We start from the raw sequence: 19,903 nt of genomic DNA on the forward strand, positions 1-19,903 counted from the left end.
ATTCGTAAAAAAATCCCATCAAATGTAATGTAAAAACCGTACAACATATGTGCTAGTATGCGTTTTATTTCCAATGTTCCCAGATAATAGTTGAAACAAATACGAAATTACGTATATACGTATGCATAACGTATAAACGTAATGTTTTCTGTCAATGTGTGTGAATATTGAATGCATAGACCGTACAAAGCCATATTTCGTAAGGTTCGCTTATGACATTTGGTGTTTATTTTTTCGAGTATACACTTATTAAAAGTTCTTTTTATTCATTTCAAATATTATGTGCGCCTATAATTTTTATGGTTTTCGGAACGATCAACCGCTGGAATGGCCGCCACATCTTGAGGAACCTTTCCACCAAGATAATAAACATAAGACTTTGTGGAATTGTGGCATTTGTGGAAAAGTAAGACGATTCATTTTTCATTATTTTTGTTGTTGTTGTTGTAGTTGTAGTTGTTGTTTTTATACCAATGTAAGCATAATTGTATTAATTCTTTTGTTTGTTTTTGAAATGTCACAATTAAGGAGTTCAAAACCAAAACACAATTGGATAACCATGTAGAAAAACATAACAATGATAATGTTGATCCACAAAAACCGAAGTCAAAGTTCCAATGCAATCAATGTGACAAAATTTCGCCCAATTCAAATGCATTATACAGTCATATTCGCCAGGTTCATTGCGAATCCAAGTATAAATGCCATCTGTGCACGAAATCATTTAAGTTGGAAGATTCACTTAAGGTATGACACACACATATACAAAAATCAATTTTCATTTTCACATCGTTTTCCATAACATTGACCTTTTCAAGCGTACATTGTTTCTGCTTTTTTTTATTTGAATTTTGATCAATTGACATTTTTTCTTGCAGGACCACATCTCGATGCATCTTAAAAGCAAAAATTACAAGTGCACCTACTGTGATCAAGCTTTTGTCTGGCGTTCAAACATGTACAAACATCGAAAACAATTGCATAGAAAGGAGTGGCTCAGCGAAAAGATGAAAGACACCAACTAAAATAAAATCGAAACAAAACTACCGCTTGAAATTAATTACACTGTATTTTAAACAATCACCTTCGTAAATTATTCAAATAGGAAAACAAACACACATACACACATTTTTGTACGAAATCTAAACGATCTTGAAACAATTTTCTCTTCATTTCTTTTTATTTTGATTATTTTTCGTATATTTTCTTCTTCTAAATATAATTGAAAATTGGATACACTTGCAATCTTGGTTAAATTTTACGTGAATAAATGTAGTCAAGGTTTGATTCATTAATAAATAAACAAAAAAGTATTGCATTTTTGTGAATTAACGAGAAGAGAAAGTTGAAGAAGAAAGTGACTCATGTCTGATAGCCACTTGTGATATTGAAGTATTTGTTTATTGATCGGTCGAGTGAATGGCGTTTTGACCAAGCAAACATTCATACTTTATTTTAAAAGTCTTTTGGTCCGATTTTAGTATCCTTTACATAAGCGCCTCATTTACCTTATCAGTTTTCATAAAATCACAAAACGAACTTCATTCACATATTTACCGATATATATTTTAATTTTTATAACGAATCGCAATACAACTGTTTCACAGTTAATGAAAATTCCTTTTAAAAGTAATATTTTCAATGAATCGGTTAATAACCATCTTAATTTTTACCTTCAATTTAAAAAGAAACATGTTATTGAATTCAAATCACACATTTTTTTTTTTTGTCAATCATAAATTGATCTAACTCTCTTTATTTTATGCATATGGAATAAAAATAAATAAATAATAATTTTATTGTAAATTGTGCGATACACTTTCTGCTTAGTTAAATAATGAACGGGATTCTCTTGAATTGGAGACACATTTATAATTTACAATTAAGAGAATGAAATAGAATTCGGGTAAATAAATAAAATTGATGAATTAATACACTGATTTTAATACATTTTGAATGGAACTGATTATTTTTAATACATCGTCAATTCCAAAGTTTGTTTTAACCACATGATTAGATTTTGAATAATTGTTTATTTCATGTATTTTATTATTGGGATTATATGAAATTTCAACGTTTGACTTGCGAAGTACATCCATCGGGTTTGAAACGATATGCATGGTTTTGTGAGCCATCTCACGAATACCAAACCAGAGGGTAGACATTCCCGTGTTAATACTATTCAGAGACATTTTTAAAACACTTTGACCACTATTGTCTAGAATCGTCATGTCGGCTCCATTTTTAATTAAAATTTCGGTTATTTTTGGATTGGCTAAAATTTGGAATTCGTATATTTTGTGATAATTTAAATCATATTTCAATCCAAATAATTACCAATTTGAAAAGCTGCATGTAGTGGCGTTGATCCATTGTTCGATGGATTATTAACGTCTGCATTATTTTCAATTAGAATTTCGACCATTTTTTCATGCCCTGAAAATTCAACAATTTTATATATTGAAGTTCAATTCAGTCATTTTATTATATACCTTTTGATATGGATTTATGGAGTGGTGTAAATCCGTCCAAATCTTTTGAATTCACATTTGCACCATTTTTGATAAGAATGACCGCCACTTTTTCTTTACCACCTTCAGCTGCCTTATGAAGAGACGTGGATCCATCTTCGGAGACACTGTTCACCGATGCACCCAAATCAATAAATTTTATTACTGCCATATGATCACCTGGATAGACACAATTTTTGGGGACAAAAATAATTAAAATACTTTTTAATTTAAAAACCAATGGTGATATTAATTTCTACTAAAATTTTAGCTTTAAAACTGATGATAGTTTATACCATTTTTGGCTGCTAAATGAAGAAACTGTTCGTCATTTATTGTTTGGTTATCGGTGGCTATGTTATTCGTAATAATCTCACTAAAAATTTGAAAACAGATAAAAACGGCATTTTCCTCGATGCTGAAAATTCATGATTTACTTACGAGTCATATGGCGCTGAAGAAAAAAAAAATTGATGAATTATTTGAAAAAAAAAATCAGATAAATTTTTTTGAATTACCTGCGGAAGCTAAGGTCAAGCATATGCTCAAGATAATTAACGACTTCATCATGATACTGATTCGAATTGAATAATTTTTTCTTGAAAAACTAATTTGATGTTAACAATTTGATGTTTAAACTACGACTAAGTCAATTTCCAGGTGCAAAAAAATGCACATGATTACGAACTTTCAAAACGAGTCAATAAGTCATTAAGATATTGCGTAAAATATTTAAAATTAATTATTTACTCATTTTTTTTCATTACCGGCATATCATTACTTATGTTCAAAAATGAATGCGTTTCAAAATCTGAAATATTTTCTACTGTTGAAACATTTTAAAAATAATTGATTGTCCATTTTTTATATTGAAGGAAATGTGCAAGAGAAAGAAGGTGTTATATATGGAAAAATCCACGGTAATTAGGACGGTCACTCGAATTCACTTGTGTTTGGTTCATTTGTTTGTGGTTGTGAATGATTTATATATACACTGCCGTCGGAAAGTTTGGGTACGATTAACGATTTTCAAAGTGCCGTTTTTCACACTTGTCGCGGACCATGAAGGAGCCATTTCCGATAGATGGTCTATTCAGACGAAATGTAGATCACAGAATGGGCTGCATTTCATCTGAAGACAATAACTGTCCGTAATGACTTATTCAAAGTTTTTTGGTATTCAAATTTGCATTCTCCAAAAAACTGATTTTTTTTATATGATTACAACCAATAAAATCATATGATGGAATCACTTCTGAGAGTTGATGTCTTCAGATGAAATGTAGTCGATACTATGACCTACATTTCGTCTGAATAGACTATCTATCGGAAATGACTGCTTCATGGTCCGCGACACGTGTGAAAAACAGTAATTTGTATGAAAATTGTTAATCGTACCCAAACTTTCTGGCGGCAGTGTTTATGGCCAAAAATATTTATATTTAAGAGATTCACAACAATTTACTTTTGGAAAATTAATGAATAGAGCCACCCATAGCCATTATCTGGCAAATTTTGATCCCTAGATAGCTTCCGAAGGTGTAGTTGTTTTACATAAATTTAAAGTACAAGGGAGGAATAGATCAAGTTACAATGTACGGATTATAAAAGTAAAATAGCCAGCATATTGAGCTCAATCTCGAAAAATCGTACAAAAATTGGCATTAATAATTGGATTAGGTGGTTCTGGCGGATTTTTGACCATGGGCGGCCAAAATCAAAATAAAATGATCTAGTAACTATTCTAGGAGACAAGAAAACTATGGGTAATTGGGAAATGTCCAAAAGTGTTGTAAAAAATTGACTTAACGGCCCGAATGTTGGCTCTGGATGGCTAAAATCAAAATGAAATGATCTGAAAACGAGAAGTATCTTGTGAAGAATAAAATCTAAAAAACTGGTGCTCGTGTCGAATTCTCTCACCTGAATTTTCCACAGATTGCCTTGGCAAAAAGAAACTACTAGAATGCAAACGAAAAAAGGCTAGTTTCATTTGATCAATTTAAAAAAAATCTTCATTTTCGAAAAAAAACCTGAAAGCCACTGATAGGAAATTCAAAAATCTGATCCGATTCTTAGTTTGAATTCTAAAAATCTATTTGAAACGTAACGATATTCTAAATTTCCGCAGAGTTTGCGTGAAATTATAAGGTCAAAGCAAAGTTTATTATTAATAGAGGCTATTGAAAAAAAAGAGTCAACTATGAAGCGCCATCTTACGGAAATCATCAATTCTGTTTACTTTTCGTTTTATCTCTACGATTATTTTGCTATTTTTTCTACCATATAACACTTGAACTGTCAAAATCATTCTACAGCCGAGCAATACAGATACGTGTTAGTAAAATATCTAATTTAATAATTCATTTGTCATAAATAGTTGGTGTGTATGAAAAAAAAGCCAACGTTCATTGAACAATATAAATAGCTAGCTGCATTCGAATTGTACAGAAAAAGTGGTATTGTTTAGTCAAAAATGTCATCAAAATCGGGAAATAAGAAGTTCAAATGGGCACTTGATTTCAATACAAGGTAAAGTTGTCGCTGATTATTGATCAATAGCATCAATGAAAATGGAATATTTATCAATTAAAATGATGTTTGATGTGAATTGACATAAATTGTTTATACTTTTTGGTACAATAGAAGCCGCGGTAACGATTTACCATCGCCGCCTGGATTCAATCCATCAGTGGGCCAAAGTCACATGGAAGTCACGATGGACACCGACCAAAGCCATTTGATTCTCAAAAAATCATGGGACATCGCCCTAGGACCAATCAAACAAGTAAACATCCACAATTTTTCCCACAATTCACAAAAGGGAGTCTAATAAATGGTCTCTAATTTTTGGTGGTCATCTCATTTCAGGTACCAATGAATTTGCTGATTATGTACATGTCGGGCAACTCAATTTCGATATTTCCAATAATGATGGTTGGCATGATGTTGGTTCGTCCAATAAAGGCAATCATTGCAACACAAGCAACATTCAAAGTAATCGAAGGAACACAGGCAGCTGGACAAAAGATAGTGTATTTCTTAGGGAATTTAGCGAATGTTGCGTTAGCTGTTTACAAATGTCATAGTATGGGATTACTGCCGACACACGCGTCCGATTGGCTGGCGTTTGTGGAAGCACAGACAAGGCTGGAGTATGCAGACGGTGGTATCTCACTAATTTAAAACATCCACACAAATAGAAAGAACCATTTTTTTTTGCAACAAGAGTATTTTGAGTGGTTAATCATCGGGGTTTTAAGGCGTTTAGAGTGGATTTTTTTTAGAAACAATTGCTCGCCAAAAATTACATTTTCAAATAAAATACATTTAAGGTTGTTTCTACAGCGAAAAAAAGAAATACATAGACACGAAAATAAATCTACATAAACATTTCACACATTCAGTTCGTCGGATAAAAAAATAAATCCTATGTTCAAGCATTTCTTTTCTGTTAATTCATAAATTACTTTGAAAAATCAAATAAAACAAATATTTATATTGAAACAAATTGCATTTTTAGTTTAACACTAATTTTATTCATCAAAAGGTGCAACGATGCCATATATGACTCTCTACAACATCTTAAAAAAATCATTTTATTGTTCAGTCCCTATCAAAAGGATGATATCTTGTTAAGATTCTCGCGACGACTGAATACATCATTTTTTTCTATACTGATCCAAAAAATCAACAATTCGTTCATATACCCGTGATGGATCGTCTACTTTTGGGATCTATGGAAATGGAAATGGTGTGTTAGTCAGATTTGAATGACGATAAACAAAATTCAACCTATTGAATAATCGCGTCTCGCTTACTTCATAGTTTTGTGCTGCATACGCACCAGCATAGAAACCCGTGCCAAAAGTAAGCTGTTCAATGAAAATCAACAAAAAAATTATTTCTATGGTCAAAACCAAATACGTAAACGAATGGTATTCTACTCACCAAAAATTTCAACATTTCCAAGGCGTTCGAATTGAGTATTTAAAACGAAAGTCTCAGCTGTTTTTCGCATATAAGCTGATTTATCAATCCCGAATTGTTGTTGCTTACAAATACATTCAAATCAGAATAACATTGTGCATGGCCAACTGTCATTCACTACAAGAGGTCTCGTGTCATGCTGTCTTACCTATTTTCGGTCATGTGTAGTGTATAAATCTATTTTAGTCGTTTTTCAAAAAGATGAAAATATTTCGTCATCGACGAGATAATGCACTTGATTTTCGTAAAACAATTTTGCTCGAATCCACTTTTGTCTGTTTTAAAGAGTTTTCATTTTCATTTGTTCGTGTGTCGGTAAAACAAACAGTGACATTGTCCACACCATCTGATTTTGGCGCATAAACCAAACGGAATGACATACGATTTTTTGTTGGTTATGTTTTCCATTACATTTTTTGAATACAGAGTTGTTGTTTTGATTTCGGTTGAGAATTTTAGCGTGCATATTATTTGCGTGCATCAGCTAAATTCGTCCAATCACATTGTATAGATGGACACAAAGGATTTTCCGATCAAAAAGAAATTATATTAATTCGTTGTTATTATGTTTATAAGACTGAATTTATTGCGACACAATGGTGGATCGAGTGTACAATGGCCTAGAAAACTATTCGAAGAAAATAAATTTCGAACTAGATTAAAAATTGTGCGAAATTGCAGTGATATAAAATGTAATGAGGAACGATTTTTCGGTAGTCAAGATGGTGGCATTGTTATACCATCTACACTGAAAGTTAGGCAAACAATTAAATCGGGATTTTATGATTATGTCGATGGATTTACTTGCATTCAAACATCATGCCCAACATGCCAGCCAGATAACGAGCAAAAAACCACAAATATTCCAGATAAAAAAGTCATCGATAACAAATGCCTGTACATCAATAAAACAACAGGTAATTCATCACAGGAAACCATTCGAGAGCATCTGTGAAGGACATTGAACAAAAGATAAACAATAAGGAACTGCCGTTTTTGGTGAAACGTTTTCGTTTACAACAAATTTGCTTCGACTGTTATTGTTGTCATTATTTTCGATTGTTCACCCCTTTATTGTTTACATCATATTATTTTTAATTTCAGGTGATGTAGTATGTTCAAAGTGCCAACACATCTTTAGTTTTAGTGCTGTTGAAAAGTTTTTTTCCAAATCGTATCGTTCAACCATCGATATGGAACGTGCTCGTGATTTATTTTTGCGATCAAAACCAAAGATATCTATTCAAAAGTCGTATCAAATTCCAAAAGATGCAATACCAATAACTGAGATTGGAAACGATGAAATACAGGAGATTATTGAACATTTAGGTCTGCATGATATTGAATTAAGTGTCCTTCAAAATGTACAAGCATTTTGCCATGCAAAACGAAAAACATTGTACTTTCCAATGCTGGACGTTCATTCAAATATTATTGGATACAAAAAACTCTCGCGCCTACTCGAATCAAAGTTGACTGAAACAACAATACCCGAAAAGAATAGTTTTGGAGCTGTTATATTTCCGCCAATTATCAAACGTGGATTTAGAGATCAAAGAACTGCCATCCTTGTTGTGAATATGATGGATGCACTGGCCTTAAGAATGGAAAAGACCAATGGTAAGCCACATAAATTCTAATTTCAAATTTAAATTCATTGATTTCATTCATCGTTTTTCAGTGACGATCATTTGTCTTCCATATGGATTTAAAACACTGCCGCAAGAATGTTTACCATTATTTGAATCGTATGCAAAGTTGATTCTTTGGTTTGACTATAATTCCGTTGGATGGGACATGGCAAAAATGTTTGCCAAAAAACTTGATGAAAAACGTTGCCATTTCATACGTCCGACTGAAAATACTCCAACGCCATACGTAGCCATTCAACAATCGATTCCAACTAAAACCATTTTAACGGCTGCACAACCAATCGTACATAAAGCCGTCACCACATTTCGAGCACTTCGTCAAGATGTGCTTAGTGATATACAGAATATAGATAAAGTGCAGGGAATCAAATGGAATCGATATCCAACATTAAATAAATACCTCAAAGGTCATCGACGCGGTGAATTAACCATCTTAACTGGGCCAACTGGCTGTGGAAAAACGACATTTATGGCCGAATACTCTTTGGATTTATCAATGCAAGGTGTGAACACATTATGGGGATCGTTTGAAATTCGAAATACACTGTTGGCGCGAACATTGCTACAACAAATGGCACGAAAACCACTTGATGAAAATATTGAAGAATTTGACACATGGGCCAATCAATTCGAACAACTTCCAATGTATTTTATGACATTTTATGGACAACAAACGCTCAAAATTGTTATGGAGGTAATTATTTTAGTGAATAATTTACAAATTTTGATTGATTTTGTATTCATCCCATTCTTTTTTTACAAAAAAGGCCATTGAACATTCACAATATGTACACGATATACATCACGTAATCATTGACAATTTACAATTTATGATGGGCACCAGCGATCCACGCTCATTGGACAAATATTGGAGACAAGACGAAATTATAGCAGCCTTTCGAACATTTGCCACAAAACGAAATTGCCATGTGACACTTGTGATTCATCCACGGAAGGTCAGTGGTTAAGGTCCTTAAGGATAATTCAAACAATCGGTTAACTCTATGTACTTTCTTGAACATGTTCTTGAAGCAATTTTTGTATTTAAAAAAAAAATATTGTTATCTTCACTTTTCAGGAACGCAATGACGAAGATCTAACAATGAATTCAATTTTCGGTAGTGCAAAGGCAACTCAGGAAGCGGATAATGTGCTCATCATTCAAGATAAGCGGTTGGTTTCGGTGAAAGGGAAAAAGTATTTACAAATAGCTAAGAATCGTTTCAGTGGTGATTTAGGCATAATGATGTTGAATTTTGACCGTGACGCTCTCAGCTATGCATAAAAAAAGTGATGTTTATGATAATAATGCATTTATATTATCATGTCGATCGACTGAATTTGTACAATGTAATTGACTCAAATAAATTCATTGAGCATGTTTATTTCTCTTTTTATGTTTGCTTACACAAACAAAATTGTAAAATACTATTCTATTTATAAAACCAAGAATAAAAGTTATCAACAAACCAAAATCTTAATTGGTTTTATTGATAAAATTTTGAATCAAACGGGTTTTTCTTCCGATGTTTTCATCTATTCTAACACACAAAAAAATATATATATATGTAATGTAAACAGATATATTCAAAAAATTCACTCACTTACTCATTTGCCATACACATGTCACAGTTATTCTCTCTTTCGCTTTCAGTTTCATGACATTTACGCAATAAATTTTGAATGCGGTGGTATCGCGCGCGGTACACGCATATGGAGAGTAAACACAGATACGATAGAGCAACGAGTTGGGAGAAGCATAGAATATAGACGACACAAGCAGCCATATATGAGTGCGAGAGACTATATAGCAGTTCTCACATCTGTAATACTGGTACGAAGTCTCGCATACATTTGTTTTATCACCATCATTCACGTGTAGTCTTCGTACAACGCACAAGAGAGTGTGTCTCAAACAATCACAAACATAATGCGAAACTCGATTACTTCGGACAAATTTAAATGTGACAAAATTCAAATCGGAAAAATTTCCTAAGCACAGTTTTTTGTTTCCAAATTCACAGAGAAAAGTATATCCATTGAAATATTTGTTACATCGAATAACGTAATTCATATTATTCGTTGCGCAATTCGATATTAATTCGATTGTTGTTAACGTTTCGAAATCGTGTTTTGATGGATTCAAAAACAATTTTTGTTCATGATGAACAAGATGAACAGTGAAATGTTTTAATAAATATATTAATTGAGAATGTGATTGTGAAAGTGCAACATTGACCATAAACGAACGACAAAAAAAAACAGATATTCAAAGGACTATTTGAGTCTGACTTTTTGGTCGTTGAACATTGTTTGTATTTGATTAAAACGCGGAGTTTGTTTTTATTATTTAAAATCCAAGTTTGTGACGAAAAATAGACGAAAATGGTGAATATGCCAATGAATTTGACTGTATATCCAACGGATGATATTAAATCTGACACGATTAACATGAAAATGGATATCAATCAAAATAATATAAACCGAAACATCAACCATGAATATTATAAATGGTTGCTAAAGCAGCATAATTATTTTCCCGATTGTTCATTTTACAAGGTAAGATTTACAAATTTTTGCATATATTTAGCCGGTAAGTGTTATTAGATTTGATCCTGTCATATTTCATTGGTATTGCGGCATTAGTTTTTCAATTGAATACGATGCACCGGTTACAATATATGGGGGGTAACCATGCAACCATGTATACCGGACGCAATACCGATGCACCTAAATCGTGAAAAGGCATATGTGATAATTTCATAACATTCGCCGAAATTACATGAGAACAGCACCAATAGAATTTTCCTCACCGTTTACTCTCTTGTTCATTTTGCCGTCACCGCCTTCTTCTTTTTCTTCTTTTTTCCCATTACTTGCGTTTGTCGTGCCTTCGCACACAACAGTGTCCATATTGTGCTCAATTTTCTGTTTTTATTTTTTTTTTTTCTTTTCTTCAAACGCGTATTCTCCACTATATTGCGCTGCGTAGCGCATACACGTGATATTCGTTTGTAAAGCATGTGTTCGACGGAGCTAAAGAGAGCCAAAGACGGAGAGTGTTTGTTTTGTCTCTCACATATACATACACAATATTTAAAATAACATGTGCGATCTACGGTATATTCACACTTTGTATACATCTCTCACGCTCGTCAACGACTCGCTCATCGACAACACCAATACAAAGACACGTACAGCTGTAAAACGGTGATTTGTATAGCCGTTTGAACGAATTTCAAGACGTTTCGAGATCGTCAACAGAGAGCGACAATTCCATTTCGAAAACAATACGTGAAAGAATAGAATCTAAAGAAGCATTCCAATACGATACACAGCTGTAAAATATTGAAGAAGAAGAAAGAGAAAGAGAGCAGACAACAACAACGGACAGTTAAGCTTGTGTATGCGATACCACTTGCTGAATATAACAAAATATTTCAAAATAAATACGCATTCATACATCCGTTTTATTTGCTTCGTTTGAATCATTTTGACATAATATGTTTTGTGTTGATGAAGTGAAAACAAAGCAACCGTCTCATTGTGATTTTGTTTGTGTGTAGTTCGCACAATATTTTGATGTTGCCAAAAAAAGTGTTATTTCGTTTGAATTTGCAAGAATTCACACACATACACAACCGTACGAACAGAGAAAAAGTTCCATTCCGAAACTTCAATTCTACCTACTGCATCGGTGTATTCAATGTTTTTTATTTCTAACTGTTATTACGTTGGTGGTCTACGAGTATTCATAAAAAAAAATCATTTCACATTCGAGATTTTGTGAACGTCGCTTCGTTTTTTTTTGTGATGCAATCATATTTTTTCAAAAAAAATCATCATCGGTGATTTAACTTCGATTCACACATATCAAGGTACGTGAAAATTAATTTGTATTTCATAAATACAATGAAAATGATCAACAAATTTCGATGTGATCTATTTGATTGTGTATATTGTTCGAAAGATGCTTTTCAATTGTTTCTTTGGTGACCAAGACGCTTTTAAGGATTCCAAGTATATTTATCGTTTCAAATGTTGGGCAGCTCAAATTTCGATCGGAATGATGAGCATTTTTTTGTAGACTCAAGCAATTTTCAATAACTTTAACATAACCTCAACCATCGATTGATTGTGTATATGGAATTCATTGAATATATAATGTTACGACTCATTTGTATATTGATTTAAAATGTCAATGTATTTGATGAACTTTTTTTAAATTTTTGTTAGGAGAAATTGGAAGACACAATCAAAATGGAGCACAGTTATACGAGAGATTATAAGCCAAGCACCAATGACGATGACAATGAGCGATATGCAATTACGGCACCTCGTACAATTTTGGTGGAACGTCCACCACTTTGTCCATCTTGTCATCAGTTGCCTCCGAATCATGATGAAAAAGTCGATACACCCGAAACATTCAATATACCAATCCCACCATACAACGAAGAGGCTGGACGTAAAACACTCAATGCAACCGAGGAAATGATCAAAAATTGTCATAATCGTAATTCAGATACCGACGACTGGAGCGAAAACATTCAAAAGTACAATTGGACAGGTATTCTCACATTTTGCCTAAAATTTTAAATTGCAAGTTGAACATCGATTTTCATTGCAGAACAACAAATAAATCTATTTGAACGTGTTGAACGCATATTGGATATGGACCAATTGGGAAGATTGGCGGTATCTGGTTTGCCAAATGAGTGTCTTCGTCGAAATGCAATTATTGAAAAATCCGTATCACGAATGCGAAGCGCATTGGCATCCGTACACTGGGATACACAGTTAACATCATGGATTCATGGTTTACTTATGTCATCATTACCACCAAAATATATGGTGTCTTATATCGATATAATACAAACATTGAATCGTAAAATACCGACATTGGTCGATAAAATGCTTTTTCATAAACCAATCGAAATGCATAAAGAATATATGAATGCAATTATGAAAACACCATGGGAACCAACGAACGTTATCAAGAAACGAACGTTACCAAATAATCCAGTTATTATTATTTTATCGACTGTTTGCTCAACAAACACATCATCCCGTGATCGACGTTGGGCTGAACTGTTGAACAGTTTTGCCGATGTTGAAACAGTTACCGTTAATTTGAAGGTAAAAAAAAAGATTTATTTTAAATAATTAGTGATGACGAATTTTTTTTACAAATATTTCGTTTCTAATTTTCATTGATTTAGGGCAGCGATTTAGAAAAACCCATCAAACAAATAACAGAAACTTTAGTTGCAATGACACGCGCCAAAATCCAAATGGTTCGTAATCAACGACCGAATCGGCATATTATTTTGGCTGGATTTGCAGCCGGCGCTGCTATTGCAGTGCAAGTTGCTATTGTTGAACCGGTTAATTCAATTGTTTGTTTGGGTTTCGCGTATAATACATTGCATGGACAACGAGGAAAATCAGATGATCGAATTCTCGAACTAACCACACCAATTCTGTTTGTGATCGGAGAAAATGCACAAAAATCTAGGTAATTAACATGTACATTTATGCTATTGACCTCTAACACACTTTGTTTTCTCATTCATCTTTTTCGAGTGTTTTTAATTTGAATTTCTTTAATGTGTCTAAATATTGTCATATATTCAGTCAAGAGGAAATCGAAGCAATTCGTGTGAGAATAACGGCTCACACATTGCTTGTGATCGTTGGTTCATCGGATGATTCGTTGCGCGTTAAGCGTTTAAATCGCTCATTTTCTGGAGTTTCACAATCGATGATCGACAGTATGATTATGGTACGATAACAAATTCTCTATTTTTCATTCAAAACGAATTAAACATAATCGAAACATATTCTATTTCTATTAAAAAAATAGGAAGAAATTCAAGAATTTGCAACAAATTGCATACTAAATCCACCCGGACCACGAAAACCGAGACCGTTGTACGGATTGCAAGAAATGAAAAACCATCGTGCCGAAATGAGAGAAACTTCACGTCGGGAACGATTTAATGGAAAGCAAAAGTTCAAAGACTATCGACCATTAAAGTCGAAAAAGAAGCGTCCACACATTTTAAATGGAATTCAATCGAAAAACAAAGATCCATTACTGCAAATGGCCGTTAAAAGTATGTTACCTCATCAGAATGTACAACATTGTGAAGATGACAACGTAAAGTCAAACGGCACGATATCAGGATTGGGCACACCAAATGTGTCACCAATAAAACAAAAAGTAAAATATATACCACCGAATCAATTTTTGCATATTAAACCACCGCCCATCAATACACAAAAGATTTATGTTAAACAACAGAGTGGCCATCAATCGTATACGCTTGGTGTGAAAAATATTGGAACATCAGATGGTATAATTGCATCAGATGGTGGTACAGTGATGGTGCACAACAATTCAAATGGTTTGAATAGTCCAAATCACAATAATCACATTGTGGCGAACAGCAAAGCCAGCGAACAAAATCCAATGACAAATGAGGCTGAAGAGGAAACAATCAACTTTTTTGATATTCCCATTTTATTCGCCGACAATCATGGAAATTTTATTGATACAAATCCGATAGATAATGAAATGCCAGAAGAAGAAGTGCCGAAAGCAGCAAAATCCATTGAAATCATTTCGGATAAAATTATAAAACGAGCGATTGTTGGTGAGCGCGATGATTTAATTGATTATTTGATTTTTAATTTTAATATAATCGATTTTGTTTGTACTTTCAGATGACCTACCGACGGCAGAAGAACAATATACCAACGAACAAAATGTAAATGTTGAGATTATCGATAAATCAGCGGAGTCACCATCAAAATCACCAACGATGCATTCAAATGGCAAATTCATAATACTTAACAAACATACATTGAATCAATTTAAAACATTAAAACGTTTGCCGTCCAGCAAATTCAAAAAAGTGGGCTACAAAAGTCCGAATATTCGATGCTTTAATTCATCGGGACGATTGTCTTCGATTGATTCGAAACCACGTTTGATGACCGGTCCAAAAGCAAATATTTCAAAATTCCAGAATGGTAACTGTCATAATCCATCACATACAAATGGCATATCGACAGCGGCAAAAGAAATTAAAATCCTAAATGGCACATCGAAAATGACAACAAATGGTCAAATAACGTCACAGAAGAGTGGCATTCTCATCAAGCGAAAATATATGAAAAATATCACCATAAGAAAAATGAATATTGTGCAATCAGATAATGGCGATGAAAATTATGAAAAGGTTTCAACCAAATATGATTCCAAAGTTAATTCAATTGATAGCCTGATCGCTGATCTTGAAAATTAAAACATGCGTGATGCATGAAGCAAGTTAATTAGTTTTAGTTGAGGTAGTATTTCACGCGAGCAATCACTTTTATTTCTTTGTCGAAAAAGAAATTTAAATTAAGGATTTAAATTAACCATTGTTATCTTGAGACATAAGGCATTCAAAATAAAGAAAATCAATTTCTTTTTCAGAATAAACTTTTTTTTTATCTGAAACGTTTACAAACACATTTTCTTACATTTTGAACATAAAAAGAGCATCGTACTTCTTTTCCAGTGGTTGGCCAGTAAAATCAAGAAAAAAAGAGTGTACACTTTGAATGTTGGCGGTAATTTTGAGCAGCCCTGCGATCATTTGAGTCGAAGATAGATCTGTCAGGTGTCAACCATTCACTTGACATTTGCCAATGAGTGGGCTATAATCTTGATCATGTAGCGATTAGATTGTATTTTCAACTCTTAATCAACATTCAATTTATTTTGTTATTAAACAAAAAATTAATCATTTTTTGGATTTATTTTATTCCCACTATCTCCAATTCAGGTAAAATTATCTATTTTATTGCTGTCACTTTGCAGGTGGAAATTTTTCAGGAAAAGAAGTCTGCCATAAATGTTTCACAATACATGAAATTTTCGATTTATTCACATTTTTTTGTTCAATACTCTTCAAATTCCGTAGCTTATCACATCATTGATGATTCATCAGTATGGCACTCAATATGGTAGTTCAGAGATTCCAACGGTTGTACCTGAATCCACAAGAGGCCAATATCTGGTTCAAATTTCGAGATGAGAGTGTTCCCGCGCACAATGTAATTCTCACAAAAATGACCCCTTGGCTGAATTCACTCTTCAACGGCACAATTCCTTCAGGTGATGAAATCGATATGACCGATTCCGGTGTTTCTGTCGATGCATTTAAAGAATTCTTGCGTTTCATTTATGTTAAAACCGTTAATTTAACATTCGAAAACATAGAAGAAGTAATGGATTTGGCCAAACAGTCATTGATCGACGAATTTTTCGCTGAATGTGAAGAATTTCTAATAAAAAATATTGCAAACGACACAATGTGTTTTGCTTATGAGCTGGCGCTACTCTATAATGCAAATCGTCTGAAAAAAGTGTGTGAAATACAAATTGCCAGGTTAGCCGAAACTGTATTGAAAAATGAAAGTTTCCTGAAATTTCGGTATGAATTTCTGTTGAATATTTTGCACTGCGACATATTGGCTTGTTCTGAGGTAGACATATTTAATGCATGCATTGTGTGGTCACAGGAGGCATGCAAGAGAAGTGGTCAAGATCCAATGAATATGACACATTTACGAGCTCAACTCAGGGATTGTATTTATCAGATTCGCTTCACTTCGATGACAAGACAAGAGTTGGCTGCTTGTATTAATTCTTACCCAAATTTATTTACTGCAATTGAACTTCATGAAATCATCTGTATGTGTGGTCGGCACACACAATTCAATCCAAAAAAATTTAATTGGACAACGAGGAAAACATGGGACGATTCTCTTCTGGAAACCGATGAAAAATTGCAAATTCAACGTGCACAGCAATTTGAATGCAATCGAATCAAGTATGTGGATAATTATGTAGAGAAATTCAAAGGATTCGTCAAAAGATTTCATGGATGGGGATGTAACACAAATGATGGTCGCCAAATTTGTAAAACCGAAAGAACTACATTCAGTGTCAATAATTTTATTTATTTAAATGGTTTTAATTGTAATTGTAATGCTAATGTTGAACCCCGATTATTACCAGCCATTATAAAGATTATTCACATAAAAAACGATACCGGCATTGAAGTACATAGTCAACAAGTCACACTACATTTTTCAATTCAAAAACAAGACTACCGATTTTCATCGTATGATGCATACGTAACATTGAATAAATCTATTCATATTTATCCCTTGTGTACATATATAATCGACATTGTATTCGAAACCGAACCTACTTTTGATGGCCAACGACTTACTATCGACAACCAATTCACAAATTTAGTTATTGTTCCAAATAACAAACCAAATATTCCCGGCACTGAATTCATATTTTCCAATGATCTTGGAATTATATCTTCGCTCACATTCAAAACTGGACATTAACAGAGTCCAAAGAGAAATTTTGTTTTTCAATTACTGACCTTTATTAATTTATGAAAAAAAAATCTAATAAAACATAGCTTAAAAAGCGAAAATAATCATAGACTTTTACCTGTGAAAATAAAAGATACATCACATTTTTTAATGAAAAAATTACTATTCTTTCTTTGAAGCAAAACTACGCTGGATTGAATTCAAAATATAGGTTTCTTCTTGGAATACATCAAATATTTACAACGACAATACTTTCATGAACAATTATCTAGTAAGATTTTAGCGGCAGAGATTCATAATTGTTCAAAGTTGCAAAACTTTGAAGAATTCTCATATCTATTGAATAAAGAGTGTATGTTATTCAGCGCTTATAGTTCTGAATAAAAAGATACTCTCCTCTCGATATTTTCAATAGATATAATCGCGTGAATTTTTGTGAAGAAAAAAAAATAGAACCACCATTTCAAACCGGTCTATTTTGTATCAAATGCTGAAAAACTATGCTGTTGTGGGTTACTATTTAAATTCAAGTTTTAATAACAACTTTGATAATCAGATAAATAACAAACTTTACCCTTCTCAGTTTGAATTATTTTTTAATTTTTTCTTGTTTGTTATACACAACCAGAAATTCGAGTAATAATTTGTATGCAAATTGCAATATTGACTTTTGCCGAATTTATACTATTATAATACGGCTCACCATTAGCTCCGAAACTACAGAGCTATCTAGACATTTGACGGGTGAGCATACAAAAGTCGATTTTTTGCACAAAATCTTTATTTTTTATTTTAAGATGATTTAAATTGACTACTTTATTTTTTTTAAATGATGAGTTAAAAAGTAAAATTGCTTTTCTTTTTAAATTATACTTGACATCGAAACCATCGATTATAATCAACAATTTTTTTTAATTTCAGTTTTGTGGTGAAGATCTGATTGAAAAGAAAAAGAGAAAAATGAAGAACCTACTAATTGCAATTTGTGTTCTAATCGTGATGTATCTAACAAATGTTAGTGCTGAGGGATGTGAATCAGATAGTGAATGTCACCCTTTGTCATTCTGTAACGACGGTGTTTGCAGTATACGATTTCTATAACATTTGTCCAATGAATAATAATAATTAATATGATAATATTAATAAATGTGGAAGTTTTATTTGTCATTTTTATATCTATAATTTATCGAGATTTCAAAATTAGTTCATATCTGGAAAAATCGAAAGAATAGTCATGATGTCATATCTGGAAAAATTAACTCTCCCCGACTACGAAACCAAATATCGTTTTTCAAAATGAACTATTTTACGAGAAGTCTAGATTTTAGCAAATTGGATCGCTGCATACTCGATACTTTGTACTGATAACTCACCGTTTTGAATGGCTTGCCGGTTGTATAATCGGACTACTCTCCATGTTGATGTAACTCTGGATAGAGAAACTTTTAAAAACAAAGTCATCCGTTTTCCAAGCTCAATTTTTGAAGAATTTTGTATATAATCTAGCTGTGATGTTTTAAATTTTTGTTAATACTTATGTGATTCTCATCCACTCTCTAAAAGGGTCTTGGTTTTTTAGTTATGGTCCAAGACCAGTCTTTACCAAGCATAACTCATTTGAAATAATTATAATTATGGCAATTGTAAATTGTAACTAAACCGACATCAAAATAGACTCAAAAATCGAATAAATAATAATATTCCAAATTCAATCATGATATTAATTTGAGTTTTATTTTGTTTCTTGATGTTTGACTTCATTAATAATATCTGTCATATTAGGACCTGTTTTATAGAAAGAATCTTCCGCATTTTTGATAAAATCCTCTCTTTCGAGTCGAAAGTTTCGACTGTAGCAGGCAAATTAACAGATGAATAAAATTTAATTTGAAACTATGTCTTCAAAAGGTTTTTAGTGGCGCCTCACAACGACGGCGATACAAATTATACTTACAAATACTCTCGCACAATTTGGCAGTTTACCAAGTTTCACGATGGTAGCACCAAACTAGAGGTGCCCACTGAACTGAACCGTTCATGTTCGTTCGGTTCATTCGAATTTGAACTGAATATGAACCGAATATGAACGGCATGTTTACATATTTTGAACAATTTGAACTAAACGCGAATGAACATGAACAGATTTTTTTTATTTCGAACGAACCTGAACAAACGAGAACTGTTCAGTTGAATTCTCGAGAATAAAAACAAAATATAAATAGTTACTTATCAAAGCGAAACAAACCGTATTTTCCTACATATATTTGATGTTTTATTTTGTATGAATTACAGCAATTAATCTGTATTTAAAAACATCTTCCTTCGCTTTGATATGCAACT

The 19,903-nt window shown here is 32.8% G+C and overlaps 6 protein-coding genes and 1 long non-coding RNA gene across 10 annotated transcripts; 5 read left to right on the forward strand and 2 right to left on the reverse strand.

Moving 5' to 3' along the window:
- Nucleotides 1-193: 193 nt before the first annotated feature.
- On the forward strand, nt 194-1,313 carry LOC116343582 (zinc finger imprinted 3-like). The gene is made up of 3 exons (XM_031771741.1): nt 194-406; nt 529-747; nt 879-1,313. The coding sequence occupies exons 1-3, from the start codon at nt 281-283 to the stop codon at nt 1,023-1,025; spliced, it is 492 nt and encodes a 163-aa protein (XP_031627601.1). The 5' UTR covers nt 194-280; the 3' UTR covers nt 1,026-1,313.
- A 535-nt stretch (nt 1,314-1,848) lies between these two features.
- LOC116343574 (26S proteasome non-ATPase regulatory subunit 10-like) lies at nt 1,849-3,277 on the reverse strand. The gene is made up of 6 exons (XM_031771728.1): nt 3,029-3,277; nt 2,952-2,964; nt 2,807-2,886; nt 2,493-2,690; nt 2,338-2,436; nt 1,849-2,275 (listed from the first exon to the last, which is right to left on the reverse strand). Exons 1-6 carry the CDS (start codon nt 3,078-3,080, stop codon nt 1,929-1,931), a joined length of 789 nt encoding a protein of 262 aa, XP_031627588.1. The 5' UTR covers nt 3,081-3,277; the 3' UTR covers nt 1,849-1,928.
- Nucleotides 3,278-4,809: 1,532 nt separating this feature from the next.
- On the forward strand, nt 4,810-5,735 carry LOC116345873 (ER membrane protein complex subunit 4). Its single transcript, XM_031775591.1, has 3 exons — nt 4,810-5,042; nt 5,157-5,298; nt 5,382-5,735. The coding sequence occupies exons 1-3, from the start codon at nt 4,987-4,989 to the stop codon at nt 5,694-5,696; spliced, it is 513 nt and encodes a 170-aa protein (XP_031631451.1). The 5' UTR covers nt 4,810-4,986; the 3' UTR covers nt 5,697-5,735.
- Nucleotides 5,736-6,005: 270 nt separating this feature from the next.
- On the reverse strand, nt 6,006-6,596 carry LOC116345879. The gene is made up of 3 exons (XR_004201537.1): nt 6,462-6,596; nt 6,332-6,385; nt 6,006-6,247 (listed from the first exon to the last, which is right to left on the reverse strand). It is a non-coding gene; the product is annotated as an uncharacterized LOC116345879 (long non-coding RNA).
- A 306-nt stretch (nt 6,597-6,902) lies between these two features.
- On the forward strand, nt 6,903-9,573 carry LOC116345862 (twinkle protein, mitochondrial). The gene is made up of 5 exons (XM_031775580.1): nt 6,903-7,417; nt 7,605-8,120; nt 8,182-8,846; nt 8,920-9,108; nt 9,231-9,573. Exons 1-5 carry the CDS (start codon nt 7,066-7,068, stop codon nt 9,435-9,437), a joined length of 1,929 nt encoding a protein of 642 aa, XP_031631440.1. The 5' UTR covers nt 6,903-7,065; the 3' UTR covers nt 9,438-9,573.
- Nucleotides 9,574-9,874: 301 nt separating this feature from the next.
- Nucleotides 9,875-15,662, forward strand: LOC116346907 (KAT8 regulatory NSL complex subunit 3-like). 2 transcript variants are annotated; one of them, XM_031777202.1, is made up of 7 exons: nt 9,875-10,711; nt 12,389-12,722; nt 12,783-13,291; nt 13,375-13,670; nt 13,790-13,937; nt 14,019-14,811; nt 14,882-15,662. In XM_031777202.1, the coding sequence occupies exons 1-7, from the start codon at nt 10,538-10,540 to the stop codon at nt 15,463-15,465; spliced, it is 2,838 nt and encodes a 945-aa protein (XP_031633062.1). In that variant the 5' UTR covers nt 9,875-10,537; the 3' UTR covers nt 15,466-15,662. The 2 variants fall into 2 exon arrangements, with proteins under 2 accessions (XP_031633062.1, XP_031633071.1); XM_031777211.1 differs by lacking the exon at nt 9,875-10,711 and adding an exon at nt 11,409-12,030.
- A 204-nt stretch (nt 15,663-15,866) lies between these two features.
- On the forward strand, nt 15,867-18,710 carry LOC116344166. Of its 3 annotated transcripts, XR_004201386.1 has the most exons (3): nt 15,867-15,990; nt 16,129-16,322; nt 18,485-18,710. XR_004201386.1 is itself a non-coding variant. In XM_031772597.1 (2 exons), the coding sequence occupies exon 2, from the start codon at nt 16,157-16,159 to the stop codon at nt 17,570-17,572; it is 1,416 nt and encodes a 471-aa protein (XP_031628457.1). In that variant the 5' UTR covers nt 15,867-15,990; nt 16,129-16,156; the 3' UTR covers nt 17,573-17,605. The 3 variants fall into 3 exon arrangements, 1 of the variants encoding a protein (XP_031628457.1); XM_031772597.1 differs by lacking the exon at nt 18,485-18,710 and having other exon boundaries at nt 16,129-17,605; XR_004201387.1 differs by lacking the exons at nt 15,867-15,990; nt 16,129-16,322 and adding an exon at nt 17,691-18,307.
- The last annotated feature ends 1,193 nt before the right edge of the window (nt 18,711-19,903 follow it).

Source organism: Contarinia nasturtii, unplaced genomic scaffold, assembly GCF_009176525.2.
Source record: "Contarinia nasturtii isolate CC-2019 unplaced genomic scaffold, AAFC_CNas_1.1 Cnas_scaffold_129, whole genome shotgun sequence".
NCBI classification, from domain to species: Eukaryota; Metazoa; Arthropoda; class Insecta; order Diptera; family Cecidomyiidae; genus Contarinia; species Contarinia nasturtii.

Coding starts and splice junctions, on each gene's coding strand:
- LOC116343582 (XM_031771741.1), top strand. CDS start 281: ATGTGCGCCTATAATTTTTATGGTTTTCGGAACGATCAACCGCTGGAA. Junction 407..528: donor ATTGTGGCATTTGTGGAAAA/GTAAGACGATTC, acceptor GTCACAATTAAG/GAGTTCAAAACCAAAACACA. Junction 748..878: donor AGTTGGAAGATTCACTTAAG/GTATGACACACA, acceptor TTTTTCTTGCAG/GACCACATCTCGATGCATCT.
- LOC116343574 (XM_031771728.1), bottom strand. CDS start 3,080: ATGATGAAGTCGTTAATTATCTTGAGCATATGCTTGACCTTAGCTTCC. Junction 2,691..2,806: donor TCATTTAGCAGCCAAAAATG/GTATAAACTATC, acceptor GTGTCTATCCAG/GTGATCATATGGCAGTAATA. Junction 2,437..2,492: donor CCATAAATCCATATCAAAAG/GTATATAATAAA, acceptor TTGAATTTTCAG/GGCATGAAAAAATGGTCGAA.
- LOC116345873 (XM_031775591.1), top strand. CDS start 4,987: ATGTCATCAAAATCGGGAAATAAGAAGTTCAAATGGGCACTTGATTTC. Junction 5,043..5,156: donor GCACTTGATTTCAATACAAG/GTAAAGTTGTCG, acceptor TTGGTACAATAG/AAGCCGCGGTAACGATTTAC. Junction 5,299..5,381: donor CCCTAGGACCAATCAAACAA/GTAAACATCCAC, acceptor ATCTCATTTCAG/GTACCAATGAATTTGCTGAT.
- LOC116345862 (XM_031775580.1), top strand. CDS start 7,066: ATGTTTATAAGACTGAATTTATTGCGACACAATGGTGGATCGAGTGTA. Junction 7,418..7,604: donor GTACATCAATAAAACAACAG/GTAATTCATCAC, acceptor TTTTAATTTCAG/GTGATGTAGTATGTTCAAAG. Junction 8,121..8,181: donor AAGAATGGAAAAGACCAATG/GTAAGCCACATA, acceptor ATCGTTTTTCAG/TGACGATCATTTGTCTTCCA.
- LOC116346907 (XM_031777202.1), top strand. CDS start 10,538: ATGGTGAATATGCCAATGAATTTGACTGTATATCCAACGGATGATATT. Junction 13,292..13,374: donor CAGTTACCGTTAATTTGAAG/GTAAAAAAAAAG, acceptor TCATTGATTTAG/GGCAGCGATTTAGAAAAACC. Junction 13,938..14,018: donor TGATCGACAGTATGATTATG/GTACGATAACAA, acceptor TTAAAAAAATAG/GAAGAAATTCAAGAATTTGC.
- LOC116344166 (XM_031772597.1), top strand. CDS start 16,157: ATGGCACTCAATATGGTAGTTCAGAGATTCCAACGGTTGTACCTGAAT.